The sequence below is a fragment of the Trichosurus vulpecula genome, chromosome 3 (genome assembly GCF_011100635.1).
Source record: "Trichosurus vulpecula isolate mTriVul1 chromosome 3, mTriVul1.pri, whole genome shotgun sequence".
In the NCBI taxonomy this organism is placed as follows: domain Eukaryota; kingdom Metazoa; phylum Chordata; class Mammalia; order Diprotodontia; family Phalangeridae; genus Trichosurus; species Trichosurus vulpecula.
The window spans coordinates 289,844,224-289,863,864 of record NC_050575.1 but is presented as its reverse complement, the minus strand read 5'-3'; the positions used below and the strand labels follow the sequence as shown (position 1 = coordinate 289,863,864).

General features: G+C 49.2%; 1 protein-coding gene across 1 annotated transcript; it reads left to right on the top strand.

Annotated features, from left to right (window-relative positions):
* The first annotated feature begins 6,051 nt into the window (after window positions 1–6,051).
* Window positions 6,052–18,933, top strand: GPAT2 (glycerol-3-phosphate acyltransferase 2, mitochondrial). Its single transcript, XM_036752005.1, has 21 exons — window positions 6,052–6,081; window positions 6,357–6,470; window positions 7,329–7,402; window positions 9,175–9,279; window positions 9,821–9,949; window positions 10,864–10,963; window positions 11,315–11,451; window positions 12,339–12,438; window positions 12,538–12,750; window positions 13,096–13,206; window positions 13,487–13,572; window positions 14,020–14,138; window positions 15,054–15,124; window positions 15,359–15,617; window positions 15,811–15,959; window positions 16,054–16,131; window positions 16,638–16,769; window positions 16,853–16,973; window positions 17,704–17,769; window positions 18,163–18,218; window positions 18,628–18,933. Exons 1-21 carry the CDS (start codon window positions 6,052–6,054, stop codon window positions 18,742–18,744), a joined length of 2,367 nt encoding a protein of 788 aa, XP_036607900.1. The 3' UTR covers window positions 18,745–18,933.
* The last annotated feature ends 708 nt before the right edge of the window (window positions 18,934–19,641 follow it).

Genomic DNA, 19,641 nt, shown 5'->3' with positions numbered 1-19,641 from the left:
GGGCGGTTGGGGACCAGGTGGCGGGCTGGGGCCCAGGCCTCCCACTGGGGGCAGACTCCACGCTAGGCCCGGGAGAGGCAGCCTTGCCCGCAGGGAGCTTCCACTCTTACTGACTTTACAATTATCCGCGCGTGGATGACCTGCAGTGAGCCAGTGAGGGGCGCCGCTTGCTGTTCTGGGCCCTCCCCAGGGAGGCTCGAGTGGATTGTGATGGGAACCCGGGCCCAGGCAGAGAAAGGGGCCACAAACCAGCTGGCAGGCCGGTGGGGGTGGGGGCACAGTTGGGGCCATCGGTCTAGCTTTGTAGGGGTTGGAAGGAAATGCCCCCCCACCCCGCTTTTGTTTTCACCTTTCCTTTATCCTTGCTCGGCTCTTCTTTGTCCTTCAGCCAGAAGAGGATACCCGGATGTCAAGAGACTGGCGGGTGTGCTTCTGCACCACTTGAGGGGCGAGGGTGAGCCCTTCCAACTCAGAGAGCCTTGGCTGCCCCCGAAATATTATGAAGGACTCGGATTAGCGTAGCACTTTGAGGCTTAGGTACAAAAAACCTTTTAGCCATACAGACAAATGTTCTCCATTTTATAGATGGGAAAAACCCAGATAAATGTAGGTAGCACAGATAGCCCCCATTTTATAGGTAAGTAAACAAAGCTAGATAAACGTAGGTAGCACAAATAGTCCCCATTTTATAGGCAAAACTGTCCCAGAGAAATGGAGGTAGCACGAGTATTCCATTTTATAGATGAGGAAATAGACCTAGAGGATTGTAGATAGCACAAATATTCCCCATTTTATAGATGGAGAAACAGACCTAGAGAAACATAGATAGCACAAATAGATCCCATTTTGAAGATGGGGAAACAGACTAAATTGTAGATAACAAAATAGTCCCCATTTTATAGATGGAGAAACAGACCCAGAGAAACTAAATGGTTTAACCTCTCCAATGTCACACACCTAATAAGCTTCAGGGCCAGGTTTCTAACTAATTGCCTGACACCGGTGCTTTGGTGCTTTCTACTCCACTACTGCTTTCAGCTTCCTTGCCCCAACCCACCTACAGGGGGAAGCCGACATGATTAAAAACCGCTTCTCCGGACCTCAGGGGAGTGTGATGATGTTTGAAGTAGTAATAGTAAAAATAGCTGCCTTTTTAAAATAATACTTTAAGCCTTACTTAGTGCTTTGCACAGATTAACTCATTTGAGGCTCTTAAAGCCCTGGGAGGAAGGTGCTACAGGTGTTATTCCTATGTGCAGGTGAGGAAACTGATGCTTATGGGAATTAAGTGATTTGTTGATGGTGGAGTATGAACCCAGGTCACCTTGACTCCCCTACATTTGATCAGATTTTCCATCCTGAGCAATAATCCTAGAATTGCTTAGGAGTATTTGGGGGGCCTACCTGACCAGTGCTTTCCCAAGCAGGGCCAGAGTTAAATGAATTGCAAGCTTGACAATCTTAAGCATCTTTTCTAACCTGACCTTGCATCCATTAAGTTAAAGACCATAAAATCTAGAGCTGGAAGGGACCCTAGATATCCTTTGGACCAACTCTGTCTTTTTACAGATGAGGAAAGCGGTCCAAAGAGGGAAATGACTTGCCCTATGGCACACGGGTAGAAAGTAGCAGAGCCGGAATTTCAATCTGCATACCTGACTCCAGTTCCTGTGTTCTTTCCACTTGGCTGCACTTGAAAACCTACAGGGCCACATGTGGCCTCAAGGCTGCAGGTTCCCCACCCCTGTACTACACTACAGTGCTCTTATCCTGGTGGAAATTTTGTCTTGACCTAGGCAAGGGGAGTTGGGAGAGTCTGAGTACCCTTGGAGCTACAAATGGAATAGAGGCAAAAAAGGACAGAGGGTCTCCCACCCCATCAACTCTGGAATATAGACCCATTAGATGTTAGTATAAGGACAGACTCATGGAGATTGGCCTAGGGTTCTAGCTGAAGGGCTGTTCTTGCTTTGGGGGAAGGGAGTGTTTCTGGACACAGTTACCTTTCATTTAATAAATTAGAGGTGGAGAACAGCAATGCCTCCATTATGAAGATGATGCTCTGGACCTGAAATCACAAGATGTTTTGTTCGTCAGCATTTGTCCGATGGGACATTGAGGGATTGGTTTCCACAGAGTAGTGTCATCCCAGTGTTATAAGCTATGGGGGAGGGGAGTGGAAGGGAGGGGTCTGTTACCAAGGAAGAAAATGTGTTCCTCAGTGTGAGAAGGATGACTGACTTATCCAGGGATTCAACTCACAACCACAGCCATGACAGTCTTCTGCTATAACCAGATTTCTGTAATTCAATATGGAAATTTTGCTGTAATGCTCCCTATCCTTCACACTGCTGACAGACTGATCTTCCTTTTACACAGCACTCCTCAAAAATCTCCACTGGATCCCCATTGCTTGCTGAGTAAGGTTCAAATTGTTTGGCCCGGCATTCAAGGCTTTCCGAAATCTAGTACGTGACTGCTTTTCCAACCTTGTTTCGCTCCTAGACACATTCTGTGCTACATTCAGACATTGTCTCCTGAACCAAGCCTGCTTCTCCGCCTCCATCCTCTCTGTTCTCCATTCCTCCCTGCTCCCTGCTCTGCCTGTTGAATTCCTATTCCATCTCTCAAGCCACCTTCTCTAGGAACCCATCCATGATCTCTTGGGAGGTAATGTTTCCCCCTTTGAGTTCACATAGGACTTTGTTCTGTACCTCAGTGGTGCAGTTATTATGTATTATCTGTATGTCTCATTCACTGCTTCTTGAGATTTGGCTTACGTAAACTTTCTATCCACCCTGTTCTTAGTGCAGTGCTTTGTACGTACTAGGCACCTAATCGGTGTTTGAGTGCCATTTACAAAGTGGGGGATGCATTAGGTGCAGTTTATCTGGAGCCTGTGTGTTTCAGGCAATGTGACAACACTCTTCCCCCTCCTCAGAGGAGCATACTTTGTTCCTTTATCCAGCATTGCCGAGGTTCTTCATAAGGCAGAGGGATTCAGATTAGGGAAGAAGCAGGAAGGAAATGAGTTTGATTAGATTAGCTGCATAAGGGTTATGGTTTTAGCAAGTAAATATTTGATTCAATTCAGTTCATCAAACATTGAACCAGGGGAAGTAGAGGGAAAGAACATGGGAGAGGGGTTTACTGGAGGTTGAAATGTAAAAGTGATTTTGTAAATAAGAATTTGGGGAGATATTTTGAGGGGTAGACAGTAAAAACCAAATTGCATTTATTGAGTACCTACTACGGGCAAGGCACCACACTATTGTACTGTGGGGAGTGCAGGTGCCATAGGGAGTTATCTAGTAATATGAGGCTGCATATAATAAATGATAGAGACTTGTAGGTGGGACTGGGAGATGAAAGAAAAGGATTGAGGAAGGTTTCACAGGTCTTTCCAAGCCTGTGGGGAAGATTTTGGATAGGGGACAAATGGGAAGAAAGCATCTCAGGCTGAGAAATGTTATATACAAAACCACTGGGGGAAGGAATGGATGACTGGGATGTGTTGGGGAGCCTTGATTAGATCAGACTAGTTCAAAAAAGGAAATAGAGGGAGAAGAGATTGGAAAGATATATTTGGGACCAGATTGTAGACATCTTTGAAAGCCAGACCAAAGAATCTGGACTTTATCTTCTAAACAGCCAGGTGGCACAATGGATAGGGTACTGGACTTGGAGTCAGGAAGACCTGAGATTAAATCTTGCATCAGACCCTTATTTAGCCGGGTGACTCTCCAGCCCACATGTGACCTCGAGGCCGAAGGTTCCCCACCCCTACGCCTGGGAAACCACCTAACCTCTCTTATCTTCAGTTTCATCACCTGTAAAATGGGAATGATCATAGCACCTCCCTCACAGGGCTGTTGTGAGGATCCGATGATTTAACCTGTAAACCTTAAGACCTGTATAAATGCAGGCTACTGTTACTGTTAATGATAATAATAAAGAATGGGAGGCCATTGCAGGAAAGCCTAACTTAAGACTTAAGTATTCCAGCTCTGACGTTTTATGTCATAGTTTGAGCTGGAGTTCATGCATAAACACCTGGGTTAGCTTAGTGAAAGGAGGTTTGAGAAGAGGGGGAGAATTGGAGCTTGAGGAGAGTGGGAAGGACTGTCTTGTCTCTCCAGTGGGTCTGTGTGCACTCTGAGGGTGATTCTTTGTATTAAGAAATGTAAGGAGCCTAGCACAGCAGCAGGTACTCGGAACCTCAGAATGTGCGAGCTAGGAGGGACCTGAGAGATCATCTGCATCTCCCGTTCCACAGAGAGGGAAACTGAGACTCGGGTGAATGACTTGCCCAAAGTCAGCTCTAGTTAGTATGTCACTGGAGGGGGAGTTAGAATATCCTTGCTCGCACTGCTATTGTCACACTCTTCCCTTGGCTCCTGTCGCTTAGCAAATCTCTCTTCCTTCGAAGTTTACTCCAGTCGCATTTATTATCCAATCTGGATCCTGGTGGCCCTTACCTACTGGCTCCCAGGTCATTGTCTCCCCTTTCTTAATGGGCTCAGTACCTGGCTCATAGCCTTCTTCTCCAGTCCAGCTCCTACTGTCTAACTAGGAGACATCCATGTGCATCAAACACTATAACCTCCCAACTCCTTTCCCCTTACTCATAAACTCCAGTGGCTCTCTCTTTCCTCCAAGACCAAATATAAAGTCCTCTATTTGACATTTAAAGCTTTACCTACATCTCCAGCCCTATTACACATTTCTGGCCTTCCTGCTACGGCCTGGCCAATCTCCTTTCTGTTTCTCACACGTGAGACTCACTCATCTCCCATCCTGCTCTTTGCACTGGCCGTACCCCATAGTTGGCATGCATTCTGTCTTGACTGCCAACTCTTGGGATCCCTGCTTCACTCCGTGACTTAACTTGAGGCTTACCTGTGTGAGGGCCTTCCTGGTCCCCCAGACACCTCACATACCCCAGCCCACCACCCAAAGGTTACCTTGTATCAGCTTTTTGGGTGTTTTGCATGTGCCTGTATATGTGCGTGTTTTCTCTTCTGTTGGAATATAAACTCCTTGAGGGCAGGGGATATTTTGCTTTTGCCAGTGCCTGGTGCATAGTTGGTGCTTAGTAAATGTTTGTTGATTGATTCTTTAGCTAGTGTTCTTTCCACTGTGGTACCGCTGCCTGCTTTAAAAATATTAAGAAAATGTTTACTGATTGAAGGAATGAGTGAATGAATTGCTCACCCTGGGGCAGAGATAAAAGGAGAGTGGGAACAGGATCCAAGCAGTAATCCTAATGGTTTTCCTCTGTTCTGTCATTTGTCCAGCTCATCTCAACCAGTTTCCTTATTCTGTTCCCTCTTTCCATTCCCTCATGCTTTATTGCCTCCCAGTCACCCAGTATATGGACCCTGTGTGTGTCTGAGTTCTTGGGTCACTTCTCTCAGCCAGGCCTTGTGTATCTCACTGTGGGCTGGGCCAGGAAAAAGCATGGGTGGGAGAAGCCAATTTTCCTACTTCTGTGGAACTGCCGAAAGTGTAGGTGTTCTCTCCCGAGGGCCGGATTGACGTTGGTTTGTGCTGTGTATTTTGGAGTCTTCTCTTCGTTGGACAAATTGAGTGCTTAGCCTGTTCCCTTGAGGGCCATCTGCTCCCCTGATTGGGGTTTTGGCCCCCTTCCTCATCTGATACATCTTCATCTCTGGATCCTGCTCCCAGTCTCTTAACAGGGGTGAGGAGGGCTCTGTTGTATTCTGTTCCTATGTCCCATTTCCCTCTGGGAAAGGAGCTTTGACAGCACAGAGGATGTACAGGGGAGGTAGTCACTCTGAGAAGCATTGGTTTTTCATTTCCTGTCCTCCTGACATGCCATAAAGGTTGTGACCTTCCCTCTCTCTCCCCCATTCCTCTCCCTCTTCCCCTTCCCTCTACCTCTCTCTCACCCTTCCCTCTCCCTTCTCCCTCTTCCCTCTCCCTTATCCTTCTCCCTCTCCCTTTTCCTCTTCCTCCCCAGGACAGACCCCTTAAGACTAAAATTCCATCTCTCTTATCCTCCTAGGACTTTGTCTGAATCAGTGCCACATGGGGAGCAAACCTCAGAGTAATAAGGAGGTATGTGGTAAGGGAAGATGAGTCTGGGGCATGGGCAGTCCTCATTCATTGCCATTCTCTTTTACCTCAACCCCCAAATCTATCTACTGTGTCCCCCACTGGCCTTTACCATCCAGAGGCCCATGGCTCTTTCCAGAGAGCTACTCTGATTAAGAGTCACACACACACCCAGAGATAGCTCAGAAATTCTGGCTTGTTTTTCTCCCAAAGCTTTGAGCTGTGCCTTTACCAGGGGTCTCCTTGCCCGTAATTCTGTATTTATTTCCCTTTGTTAGGCCAGCATGTGGCCCAAAAGCTTTGGGGTGAAGCTGGAAACCATCACCCCATTTCTGGGGAAGTATCGTCCTTTCGTAGGACGCTGCTGCCAGACCTGTACTCCTAAAAGCTGGGTAAGAGTTTCTCAGGGCCTGGGGCAGTAGGATCCTTTGGGAAAGGGCAGAGCAGGAACTGGAAACATAACAAGGTGTGAGAGATAGAAACACTCAGTTGCTTCTAGGAAATAGAGGACCTAGATGTGTTTTCATGTTGCTATTCCTCCCTCTAACCCTTCATGAAGCTACAGTGAGTCTGACCACATGTGAATTTTCTGTGGCCAAGGGGACTGTGGTTGGGAGTTGGGGGGCAAGGGGGAGCAGAGCGGAGTTTATAAAATCAGGGCTTAATGTTAACAGCTAAAACCAAGAAGGGAGGAAGGAAACAAGCATTTATTAAAGGCCTGCTGCATACCAGACATTGTTAAGCACTTTATAAATATTATCTCATTTGATCATTACAACAAACCTGGGAGGTAGGCGATATTATTCTCGATATTTTATAGTTGAGGAAACTGAGGTGAGCTTGCCCAGGGTCACACAGCTAGTAAATGTGTGAGGCTGGACTCACACTCAAGTGCTCCTGACTAGAGGCCCAGCACTCTGCTCTCTGGGCCACCCAGCTGCCTCTAAGCGACAAGAAAGTGGAGTGTTGAACATTCCCCAATGACATGGGCTAGATATCTATAGTGATCTATCTATGACAAGCATAACATAGCATATGCACACACATGTAGACACCACCACCTATTTCTAAACATGGGCCATTTCCAGACAGACCCCTGTGGGGCAGTGAGACAAGGTGCTGAAATGTGGCTGACTTGTAACCCAGCTTTGGTGAGCGGGGGTAGGACTTTTCTATAGGGGATGGGGTAGAAGGCACCCCTGCCTAGAGGTCTCGCCACTCTCACACTCTACCCCATTTGGTGTCCCTAGGAGGCCCTTTTCCACAAGAACATCGCTGCCTTGGGCTTTCACAATGTGATCCTGGTGACTGAAGAGAACACCAGGTAATGTGTCAGGGGCCAAGGACAAGCCACAGCAGTTCAGAGCCCAAACAAATAATGCCATGGATTGAGAAGGTTACAGCGTCTCCCTGCCTGAGCTTCCCATTCATTCAGTCACCAAGCATTTATTAGTTTCCTACTGTGTGCCAAGCATTGTAGTAAGCTCTAGAAATAGAAAATACAAAAGCCTGCTTGTGTTGTGCCAGTGGAGGGGGTGGGGCACTTATTCAAAGATAAGTATGTATGGACATACACAATATAAATAGGCTGATTTTGGAAGGGGGAGGGGAGGCACTAGCAACCAGGGATATCAAGAGGTGGTACCTGAGATGAATTAGGGGTTGGGGGTGAGGAGGAAAAGCGTTACAAGCATGGTGGGCAGACAGCTTATACAAAGACATGGAGGTGAGAGAGAAAATGAACATAAAATACATCAAAGAGAATACAATAACATTATCAGCATGGGAAAATAGGTTTGAGCCAGATGGTGAAGATTATTGAATTACAAACAGAGGAGTTTATATTTTTATCCTAAAAGCAGTAGAGAGGCCCTGAAGCTTCTGGAGCCCTTGAGGGGTATCGTCAGAACTGAGTTTTAGGAATAGCAATGCTGTGACTTCACATGGATAATCAATATCATATTGTTTCCCTTCTCAAGGGATGGAGGAGGGAGGGAGAGAATTTGGAACTCAAAATTTAAAAAGTGAATGTTAAAGTCTTTTACGTGCAATTGGGAAATATTTAATGAAATAGATAAAAATATATTTAAAAAATAAAGGAATAGCAATGCCGTGTAAAGGATAGACTGGAAAGGGGAGAGACAAGATGCAGGGAGGCAAATTAGGAGGCTATTACAATAGTCCAGGGAAGAGGTAATGAAAGCTTGGAGGGAGGAGAAAGAGGCAGAAAACCTGGTATAGGGCAGGTCAAGGGAGAGCAGAGTTGAAGCTGGCAATCTTAGAGGCTCCAACACAGAAATGGGGGCTTAGGAGGAAAAGATAATAAGTTTGGTCTTAAATGCCTCTGGGACATGCCAGTGGAGATGTTGAGGATGTAATTAGAAATGCATGTCTGTAGCTCAGGAGAAAGAGGTACCTGAGCTGAATGTCAGTTTGGGAGTGATCTTCATAGGGAAGATAGTCGCATCCTTGGAAGCTGATGAGAGCCTCAGCTGAGAGAAGAGAGGAGGGCCCAAGACATATCGCTGGACAGGCAGTAGGATGTGGGGGTGACACCAGCAAGGATCACGTCAGACCCAGGAAGAGAACCATGACAGTATACTGCCAGAAAGGCCAGTCCATACAGTCAGAAGCCGCAGAGAAGTCCAGAAGGATGAGGACTGAGAAAAGGCCTTCAGATGTAGCTGTAACAGATAATTGATGACCTTGTGGAGAACATTGACTTTGAGTGTGGCGATCGAAGCCAGATTGCAGAGGGTTGACAAGTAAGATGAGAGGAAGTGGAAGCAGTGAATATAGACATGGGGTGGGCATAGAGAATAGTTAGTTTGAGAGTCAGATGAAGGTTTTTTCCAAGAAAATAATGGATATGGATAAATCAAAAATTAGGACTCTTCTTCTCTCAGAGATGGGGGAGCTGTGTGTGTCACCTGCCCTACTCCTGCAGACCCAGTGGGAAGCAGTACAAAGACCTTGTCATTGATAAAGTGATCTGAGTCTTCTGAGGGTGGGCGTGGGAGTGTGTTCAGTCTTATGTAATCTCCTCTAGTGTTTCCTTCCACCCTAATGCAGAGCTTGTGGGGTCCCTCCCTCCAGGTACCGGGGGTGGTTAGTGCGAAGGCTGTGCTACTTCCTGTGTGCCATGGACTGGAAGATCACTCTCACCCCAGACGCCTGGGAGAAGGTTTTGGGCAGCAAGTGGTGAGGACGGTTCTTGACCCGGCCCTGGGGTGGACCTAGCATGGAGCATTTTTTTGAACAATGATTTGTCACACCTTGGTTGTTGCTCACTTAGTTCTCCACTTCTAACCTAACACCATGCTCATCTTCATTTTAAAAAGTGGGAGAAACTGAGGCACCAAGTAGATAGGCCTCTTACTCTCTGTGGGTGACAAATTCCAAGAAGTATTAACCCTGACTCTGCAATTTGTTGTTGGGCAATACTTCCTAAATATTCCAGTGAAACTCAGGAGGAGGTTAAGAGGGAGGACCATAAGCCAGGAATCTAGAGTTCTCTTCTGGGTCTGCCTTTCCATCCTCCCCTCCCCCAATCTCTCTTGGTTGCCTTTGGGTAATGAAGGCTCTGATGTGGACCCTTTCCCTCTGTCCTGGGAAGGTTGTATAGCTAAGTGTTATAAAGGGCTTTGAGATCCCCTTCCACCATTCATATGTGCTCACCCAAGGTGGAGGGTTTCTGCTGCCTTTTCTGCCCACAAATGCTGACCCCCAGCTCTTTTCCTAGGATACAGGAAATCCTCTCTGGGAGGGCCCCTGGGGGGGCAGGTGAAGGCCCCAAGCCCAGCTCCTTGAGGAGAGACGTGCAGCATATGTTGGGCCAGATCCAGGCTTCAGTGTACCCTTTTTTGCTCAGGTAAAGCTCCTGCCCTGACTGAGCAGAGAGCCCAAGGGCTGTAAGGATAAGCCTCCTGCTCAAAACCAAGCCAAACCAAACTTCCCTCTCTGGCGAGGAAAAATAATGGGAATAGAAGGGGTTCAACTCAAGAGTACGTGGCCCCTAAGTAATGAGGAATATGGCTTCCTAGGTTCTCACCACTCAGCTGCTGTGTGCTGGGACACTGGGAGGTGGGGGGGCGGGGTGACAAGGTGGGCCGGCCTCAAAGAGAGCACTACACCTCGGTCCAAGCTCTGCTCTGGACTGTGGGAAAGTCCCTTTGCCTCTCTGAGCCTCAGTTTCCTCTTCTGTCAAATGTGGATAAAAATACTTTCATTTCCTATACCACAGGGTGGTGGTGAGAACCATCTCTTGTAAACTGTAAAAAGTCTTATGTAAGTGTGAGCTGGGATTATTTTGCTAGAGCAGGAGTTGGCACCCTATAGCACTGCTGCTGCCAGCCCCCTTCCCTCCTACCACCGCTGGCTGAGAAAGGGCTTGAGACACAGAAGCTCTAAACCTGTGGATGTTGTACCCCCTACTCAGCAGAGTCCCTCTTATCTCAGCTGCATGAATTTTGTAGGCAGCAGCAAATCAGGGAACAGAGAGGCTGAAAATTTGGGCTCTCCCCTTCCTGCTACATGTCAGAAGAAAGAGGTTCTGAATGTGTTTGAGAGAGCTTGGGGCCCCTATGGTAGAGTTTTTAATGTTTTGGCACTGTAACCTCCCTGGTAAGTGGAGGAGAGGGGCAGGGGAATGAGAGCATCCAGGTTCTTTGGGGTGCTGATCTTCAGGAGGCCTTCCATTGTGAGGTCCATCACCATCCGACCTTTCCTGCTTGTCCTCCCCATGTTTCTGCTCCTGGTCCCCTTATGTCTTCTCACTCCCACCAGGATATTCAACTGGGCTTTGCTCAAGTTCTTAAACTGCATCTTCCTGAATGTGCAGCTTCACCAGGGTCAGTTGGCTATGGTCCGTCAGGCTGCACAAGCAGTGAGTTTTCTTGTTGAGACCCCATCCCTGAGTTTTCTCTGGGAACCTCCAGCTCCCATCTCTTTCTCCTTGCCAGCAAGCCTTGTGGGCCCTTGTTGTTTCCTGCATTTTGTTGGGGGTGTGGTAGGAAAAGCTCTTTCTCTTCCAATAAAAGCCATTTTGGGACAGAAACTGGAGAGGCTGAGCTCTTCGGCTTAGGGAGACCTCTTGGCCTGCTACTTGCTTCTGCTCAGAGGTTACTATGTTCCTCCTTCTAGGGTGACTGGGTGGGTGAAGGAAGGCAGATTGGCCAACTCCCCCCCATTGCTATCCTCCTTACTCCTATAAATAACCCCCTTGTCTCTGTTACAGAAGGATACACCACTCATCTTTCTCTCCACCCACAAGTCATGTTTGGATGGGCTTCTCCTGCCTTTCTTGTTGCTCTCTCAGGGTCTTGGGGTCCTGAGAGTGGCCTGGGAACCCCAGTCGTACTCCCCGGCTCTCAGGTGAATGCCCTGCTCTCCCTCTCCCCTCCCCTGGTGGATGAGAGAACACTCAGAGGAAGTCTGTGGTCATACAATACTGGGATAAGCCAGGGAAAGGGATGCAAATACTTCTGGGGATGGAGGGACCAGTTTGAATCCAAAGATTTCTTAGAAACTTGCCTATAGGCATTTTAGTGTCTGGATAGTTTCCATGACACAGGAACTGAGCCTGTATGACTGATGCTAGGCATCATAATATAAGAACTAAACACTTCTTTTTACATGTGGGCTTGTGCCTTATTGCTTGTGAGATGTTCTAAAGTGGTACAAGGAAGGGAGGAAAGAAGAAAGAAAGAGAGAGAGAGAGAGAAGAAGAAAGTTATTTTTCTGTCTGTTGTTCCTTCTGACCCCTACCACTCATTTTCTTCAGCCCCTTTCTATCTTATCACCCTGCAGAAGCAAGACATAAAAAGTGTTTCATCTCTTTCATCCACAGAAGCTAGTCCAGTTTGCTGCTTAGCTGGACTTTGGGTCCAGATCAGGACTTGGAGTGTTTACTTAAGCCTTGAGGCCACATGTGGCCCTCTGTGTCCTCAAGTTTAAATTCAGTCAAAGGGCTGCCCTTGAGGAACTAGAGGGCCACACGTGGCCTCGAGGCCACAGGTTCTACACCCCAGCTCTAGGCTACAAGGGTCTGACCCCTGTTGTTTCTGTCCCTGAGGACTTTGAGGAGGGGAGACATAGCCAGGAGGTTGCATTTGTTCTGAGGGAGACCTAGAGGGCTATTAAGTCAAATGGGCCCTCCATAGTGGACGTAAGCTGCCCTGCCTCCTGACCAGCCACTTTTGCCTCCTTCCTTTGGAAATTAAGCATGTTTCCCTGCATAACTTCTCCCCCTGTGTCCCTAGGGCTTTGCTGAGACATCTTGGTGGCCTTTTCATGCCTCCAGAGGCTAACCTCTTCCTGGACAACCCCAAAGGGATACTCTCCAGGGCTGTTCTCAGTGCAGTAAGTGCCCAGTCAGTGGCTAGCCTGGAGGTTGGAGTGGCTGAGCTCAGAGAGCTGAGTGCTCATTAAGCTCCTTTCTTCCACCCACGAACTCTGTAGGCAGTAGAGCAGCTCCTGGCCAGCAAACAGCCCCTGCTCATTTTCTTGGAAGATCGTCCTGGGGCTGTGGGTCCCCGCCTGTCTTCCCACGGGCAGGCCTGGCTGGGGTTGGTGCTACAGGCATTCCGAGAAGGCGCCATTCCTGACGCAGCCCTAGTGCCTGTGGGTATTGGCTACGATCTGGCCCCTGATGTACAGCATATTGGACCTTGGGTGAGGATTCTCCCTGTCAAGACCTCCGGCTCTTCCTCTCTCTCTCCCTAACCTGACCACCCTCTGAATCCCTTAGGAGCTACAAGTCCAGGGCAAGTTCCAACCCTCTGTCTGGGAAGGGCAGAGATGAATAGATGAGCCTTGCTATCAAATCCACGATTAGGTCACATCCATGTTGGAGATGATGGGGTGATGGTGACAGGAGTTTGCTATGAATCTCAAAGAAGCAAGGGATGCTCAAGCCCCACCCCCCCCGTTTCCTATTGTAGCAGTACCAGCCTTCCTTCCATAGGACACATAGACAGGGCTAATTTATACTCGGACCATTTTTGCCTCCCTGTATAGGCCTCTTCTTCTCCTCTGGGACTGTGGTGGGGGGCTCTGGCCATGTTTCGAGGCCTGAGAGGTCGTCGGGGCTGTGCCCGAGTAGACTTTGCCCAGCCCTTCTCCCTGCAGGTATGGAGCCTAGGGGAAGCTGAGAGACCTAGAGATTCAGAACAAAATCTCAGGCCTGAGATGGGACAGCTTTGGGGATTGAGGGGGTGTTTGTCCAATCCTAAGACCTCTAGGTGTCTATCACAATGCACTGACCATGGAACCATGCAGCTCCTCTCTTGGGCGTGTGGGTTTTGAAGTTTTCTGGAGGTTCTGTTGCTCACATTTCACCTACAGGTGAGGTTCTGGGTCAGTGGGTGGGAGATAGAGCAGGGATCATCTGACCCTCTGTCCTGGGCAGGAATACTCAGTCAACACTTGGAGTCGTGGGAGGAGCAGAGGACAGTCTCTGGAGCAGCTGTTGTTGCAGACCGTGCTTGGACACTGGTAAGCAAGGAGTGTATTGGTTTGGTCTTGGGGTAGCCTAGGATGGACGTCCTCCCCAGCTCCTTAGTGCTTTCAGGTTGTTCCTTAGCTTTTCTTTGAAGGTGTTTTGGGGGGAGTGAAGGTAGCAAAGACTGGAAAGGGAGCCCTAGGAGACCTCATTTCCCTTGAATCACCGTCAGTCTCCAGCCTTGACCAAGGTTAGTAATTTTCAGTCTTAGATTTAGATTTAGACTTCTAGGGCCAGAAGGGGTCTGAAAGTTATTCCTCCAGAGTTCATCCTTCTGTCCTTGGGCTGAATGACCTTCCACCATTGCAGAGAGAGAGGGAGGTATAGCCAGTGATGAAATTCCCTAACCTCTACTAGTAATGTGTTTCTATGCCTTTGGCTCAATCTGTCTATCCCAATGTTTTCCCCACCCCCAAAACCCCAATTTGCCTCTCTTGCAGGTCTGTTCTTCCTGATTGTGAGAAACAGCAGGAATGGACTCCAATGTCTGGGCCCCTCATGTCCCTGGACGAAGAAGACCAGCTTCTTGTGAGCAGGCTGAGCCGCCATGTCTTAAGTGGTAAGGGAGTCCAGGGGAGTCAGAAGCAAGGAAGAAACATGGGTGTTCTGAACTTGGGTTTGTTCACAGGGAAATGCTTTGCCTTTCTGCTTAGGGGACACTGCCAGGGCTATTCTAAATATTTGCTGTCTCCCTCTCTCACTTATCCCTGGGCATGCAGAGCAGTGAAATCAGAGTCTCAGTCAATAAACATACTGTTGGTAGCTCACAGTCTGTTGGGGAAGACAACATGCAAACAATTATATACAAGTGTGTATACACACAAATATGTGCGTGTGTAAACACTATGTGCTCAGCACTGTTCTGGGTGCTATATAGGGATACCAAAGGGGTCTAAGACATCAGTTCTTATCTAGCTGGGGGAGGGGGTCAGGATGTGCACACATGAAACAAGAAACCATGCGCTACTGCAATCAGCCAAATTGACCATAGATGTCTGGGTTGAGGAAAGGGCAAGATCACTTGAGACTGGAGCTATTGGGAAGTGGGCCTGGATAGAGATATGCCTTATACATGTAAGGCCTCAGTGAACATTTGCTTACCCATGGTGTTAGTTGAGTTGAGAGGTGGATAGACTCAGACAGAAGAAAGACAATTCAAGTGTTCCTGACTTCAGGCCCAGCCTTTGGCCCCTGTGGGTTAGGGCACACAGACAGTTCTTGTACCCAGAAATCGTTCACAGTACTTAGGGCCCCTCTGAGGGCAGGGTAGCAGCATTTATTGTCAGAGACTGGAGTGGGAATGGGGATGGCCCCTTTTGCAGAGTTTTGCTTGAGGTTCTAGAATTTAAATTTGAACCATGGTTGGGAGCACCACATGCTAAGCTAGGCTGTCTCCTGGGAACTGCACAGAGGGATGGGGAAGGGTGTGAAGGGGCTTCTCCACTGTCCCTCTCGATCTCTTCTCTGACCGCAGCCAGCATCGCTTGCTCAGCCGTGATGGCCACGGCGGTGATGGCCGCTCTGCTGTTGCATCGGCATCGAGAGGTAGAGGTCGCAGCAGGGAAGGGGGCAGTCTGATACACTGGGATGTTTGCCTCTTGCTCAGGCATCTGGAATGGTGGTCCCCCTGCCATGGGTTTGGGGCAGCATAGGGAAGGGGCATTCGCTTCTTCCTCAAGCCTCAGTCCTTTTTCCCTGTGAGTGATCTCAGCATCTCTCTGGCCTCCCCACCCACCCCTCACCAGTTCTTTACTCCTACAAGTAAGTTCTTTCCCCCAGGGAGTATTCCTCTCCAGGCTCCTGGAAAACTTCTCCTGGCTAACGGAGGAGACCTTGCTTCGGGGCTTTGACGTGGGTTTCTCAGGACAGCTGCATGACCTGGTGATGCATGGACTATGCCTGCTGCAAGGCAGCCTCTCCTTGTGGCTCCTGCCGCAGGGGGATGTCCTGGTGCTGCCCAGGGCTGGCCCCACACTTGCTCAGCTGGCCTACCACAGTGCTGCCCTGCTGCCTGTCTTCCTTTGTGAGGCTGTGGGTGGTAAGTCTCATGCGTGGCATTGGGTTGGGAAGGGAGAGAGGTAAATTTCAAGGTGACTTTCCTGTGAATACTCTTGGGGCTCCCCATCCACTGCCTTTCTTTGTGGGTACCATCAGCGCCTTTCTCTAGAATGCATTCTTTTCTCCCTAGTACCTCTCTTTCTCTTCTTTTCTCTCCCTCCTCCCCTGTGTAGCCTGTGCAGTCCGAGCCCTCCTGGCAGGCCGAGTGCCCCCAGAGGGACCCTGGGAGCTGCAGGGGGTGGAGCTGCTGAGCCAGCGGGAGCTTCATCGACAGACTCTACTGCTGCTGCACCTGCTTCCCCAGGACCTTCTCTTGCTGCAGGTCAGGGGGGCAGCATCCTTGCCCCAGGCCCTGGCCCCAGAGCTACATCTCTGGCCCATCCCGTGGCAGCTCCTCTTTCTCCCTCTCTCACCAGCCCTGCCAGTCATCCTACTTTTATTGCCAGGAGGTACTAGATCGACTCATTCAGTGTGGACTCCTTGTAGCGGAGGAGGTAAAGACTCAGACTGATTGATTGATTGAAGAAAGGAACTCTGCCCTGAGGCCCAACTCCATGCCCTCCTTGCTTTGTCTGCCACTGATCTAGCTTCTCCCATTCGTTTGCTCTGTATGATTTTAGAGTTAACTTCCTCCCCTAGGCCTGGGGCAAAGGCCCCCATGTCTCCTCTCCCATGAGCAGATGTGATCAGAGGAGGTGGCCCTTCCTGTGGGCCTGCTGAACTAAGCAAACCCCCCAGCATTCCTATAAAGCATCTTTCCTACGAGGTCATACTCTTTGCTGGGTGTTCTCTTCATTGTTTCCCGATTGTTTCATATGTGTAACTTGCCTCCCCAACTAAGTCATAAGCATGTCAAGTGCGTGAGTGAGCAGAGAATGGGCCTGCATGGACACTCCCCTGAAGTCCTGATGTCGGCCAGGGTCAAGGAGGGGGCCCTCATCCTGCCATTAGGTGGGCATTGGCAGGGAGTGGGGAGTAAAGTACCAACTCCCACCTCCAGGCCTCTGGCACTCGGGTGACCTGTGATACGGGGAGTTGGCGCTTTGGAGAGAAGATGCTTTGGCGATCAATGGAAGACTTCAGCGACAGTGACAGTGACTATGAGGACATCACTGATGGTCGCTGCTTCAAGGTGTGATGAGGCCCCCCCTCAAGGAGCAATGGTGGCACCCAGCTTGGGTGTCGTGGAGTTCTCATGCCTCTTCCCCCCTCTAGCTCAGCCAGCAGTTGCGCTGCCCTGACTTCTTCCTCTTCCTCTGCCGAATGCTCAGCCCCCTGCTCACAGCCTTTGCCCGGGCCGCAGCCTTCCTCCACCAGGGAAAACTGCCTGATACAGGTCATCGCCTTCAGAGCTCCCAGCTTACTTCCCTATGTCTTTCCTCTGCCATGTTTTTCCATGTCCTCCATTTGTCCTCCTGTGGCCAGAAGCCTGTTCTTGCCATTGGCAGTCCTACTGAAGCCCTCTGAGGTGGGGAAGCAGCAGGACAGGCTCAGGGTATCAGGGAGGGGTTTGGAGGAGTGACCTGGGGGCTCAGCTCAGCTCTAGGATGAGGCCATTGTGCTTCGGCTGCATCCAGGCTGGTGAGTCAGAACACCTGGTTTCATATTCTAGCTTCACCTCTTAGTAGCAGTGGGAGCTTGGAGAGTGACTTGACTTCAGCCAGTCAACAAGCATTTGTTAAGTGATGTGCCAGGCACTGTGTCAAGTTCTGGGCACAAACTGGGGCAAAATATGGTCCCTGCCCTCAAGGAGCTCACATTCCCATGGGGGAAACAGTATGCAAATAGCTAGATACATAGAGGGTAGAACCAGGGCAAACTGGAAGTGATCATGGAGGGAGGCACTGGCAGCAGGGGCAGGGGCCTGCAAGGCAGTGGGAAGGCCTCTTGCAGAAGGTGGGATTTAAGCTGAGTCTTGAAGTCAGTTTGACTCAGCTGAGCCGAATCCATCAGGGGACTGACTAGATGATCTCCGAGGTCCCTTTTAGCTCTAAAGCTCATAATCCTCCTTGTGGGATGGACCTGGAAAGGGCACACTAATTTGGGATTCTACCCTCTGTCAACAGAGTCAGGTTACACACAGCAACTGCACCAGTTCCTGCTGAAGAAAGCCCAAGAGGATGGCTCCTTTGGTGAGTCAGGAGCAATCGTATATCTCTCCCCCTTCCCAAAGGCAGATCCTGCTTCCTTCAGTGTTGGGATTTCCAGGCTTAGTTTCCTGGGTGACTGCTGTCACCTCTTGGCCACTGGAAGAATAGCATGGAGACGGGAGCTCTGCCCCTCCCTTCTAGTCTTGCGGTCTTCCCAGAATCCTGAGTCTCGTACCCTTCTCCCACAGTGCCCACCTTGGAGCTCTGTTGAACAGCAGGCTAAGGGCAGAACTATAGCTCCCAGCCCAGAGGAGAAGCTTCATGTTAGTGTTCAGAGGTTTCTCTGTCCCTAGGTGGTTTTTTCTATGAAACCAGTTGTGGGACCAGGCAGCAGAACTCTCCTTCCCCTGAGCCTTCTCTTTTTTTACCTTCTAGAGAGTACTGACCTGAGCCAGGCGCATAGTGCTGTGATGACCTTCAAAGATTTGGGGGTGAGTAGAGACGGATCTCTGCCATACCTGTCTAACTTCCCTACTCCTTTCCACAGTAAACCCATTAGGTTTAACCTCTCAAGACAGTCTAATTTAACTCAATCTCCTGGGTTTTTCTCTATGGGTGACTGACAAGAACTTTGGATTTTACCCAAAGGCAAAACAGAATACAGTATAGGACTGATGTGTTCTGGGATCCCAGAGAGGATTGGAGGAGGGTTGGGAAAACTTCAGTACAACTCCTCTTGTCTAATTTGAACTACTGGTTATTATTTCCCTTAGAGATTTCGCTGTAGGCTTCTTGGGTGTGTGCACAAGCCCCACTGTGCCCCGACCCTCCTAGACCCCTAGACCACTTTGTGTTTGAGCTGTTGACAGCCACTTTCAAAAGCTATCTTCTCGCTCCCAGGTGCTGAAGGAACAGCCTGGTTCCATGGGCTCCACCCTCCATTTGTCTCCGACCTTCACTACCCAGGAAAACCAGGAAAAACTGGAGAATTTCATCCGTCAGTTCATTTGTGGCTAGAAACCCCTGCTATGAAGAGAGACTGGAACATCCTGTCCTGTCCCAGCAAGAAGCACTTTCCAGGCCCAGAGCAGTGAAGCTCAAGATGAGAAGAGTGACTAGTCGTTGAGATTCTAATAAGTTAGCCCATATTTAATGGACCATAAAGAGCCCCCTAGGTTGGATTTTGAGATCCTGCTGCTGTGTCTGTCTCCCCCTCCCCCTCCTCTCTGTTCAGACTTCCACTGCAAGCAATGTTTTTGTAAAGATGGGGATAAATAAAGGGCACCCTCTCTCCTCAAGGTCAGCATATTCTTTCCATAAATTCTTCGAGTCCTTCCCATTCTTCTCTCTGCTGAGGCCAGTCCTAACAGTTCAGAGCTCCTAGTCTAAACCATCCCAGGAAGGGAGACAGCCCCAGCCTAGTCCTGAATGAAGACAGCGTGGCACAAGCCGGGGCCACCTTCTCTGAAGCAGTTATTGAAGAGGAAGGGTTGAGCGCCAACAAGCAGCTTGGTGTGTAAGAAGGTTGGACTTCAAGTCAGGAGATCTGTGGGGAAAGACTCTGGCCTCAGGTGCTTATCAGTTGAGTTGCCAGTAGGCAAGTCACTTAATCTCTCAAAGGCTTTGATTCCTATAAATCTGTAAAATGAGAATGGTATTTCTGCTCTAAGACAACTATTGTGGAGAAAGTGTTCTGCAAACCTTTACATGCTCTGCTATATGAATGAAGTGTTATCCTTATTAAGAATGTGAGGGGCCCAGTTACCTTCTGTGCAAGCCTGGAGCCGCAGACCAATTGACAGAGCGAGTACAGGGGACAGCCAGACCAGGTTCTGCCCTGTGTTTGTCAAAGGCATTTGATTAGCAACGTCTTCCTCCAGGCCTGATTCTTAGCAATTAAATGGGAAGTAGAGC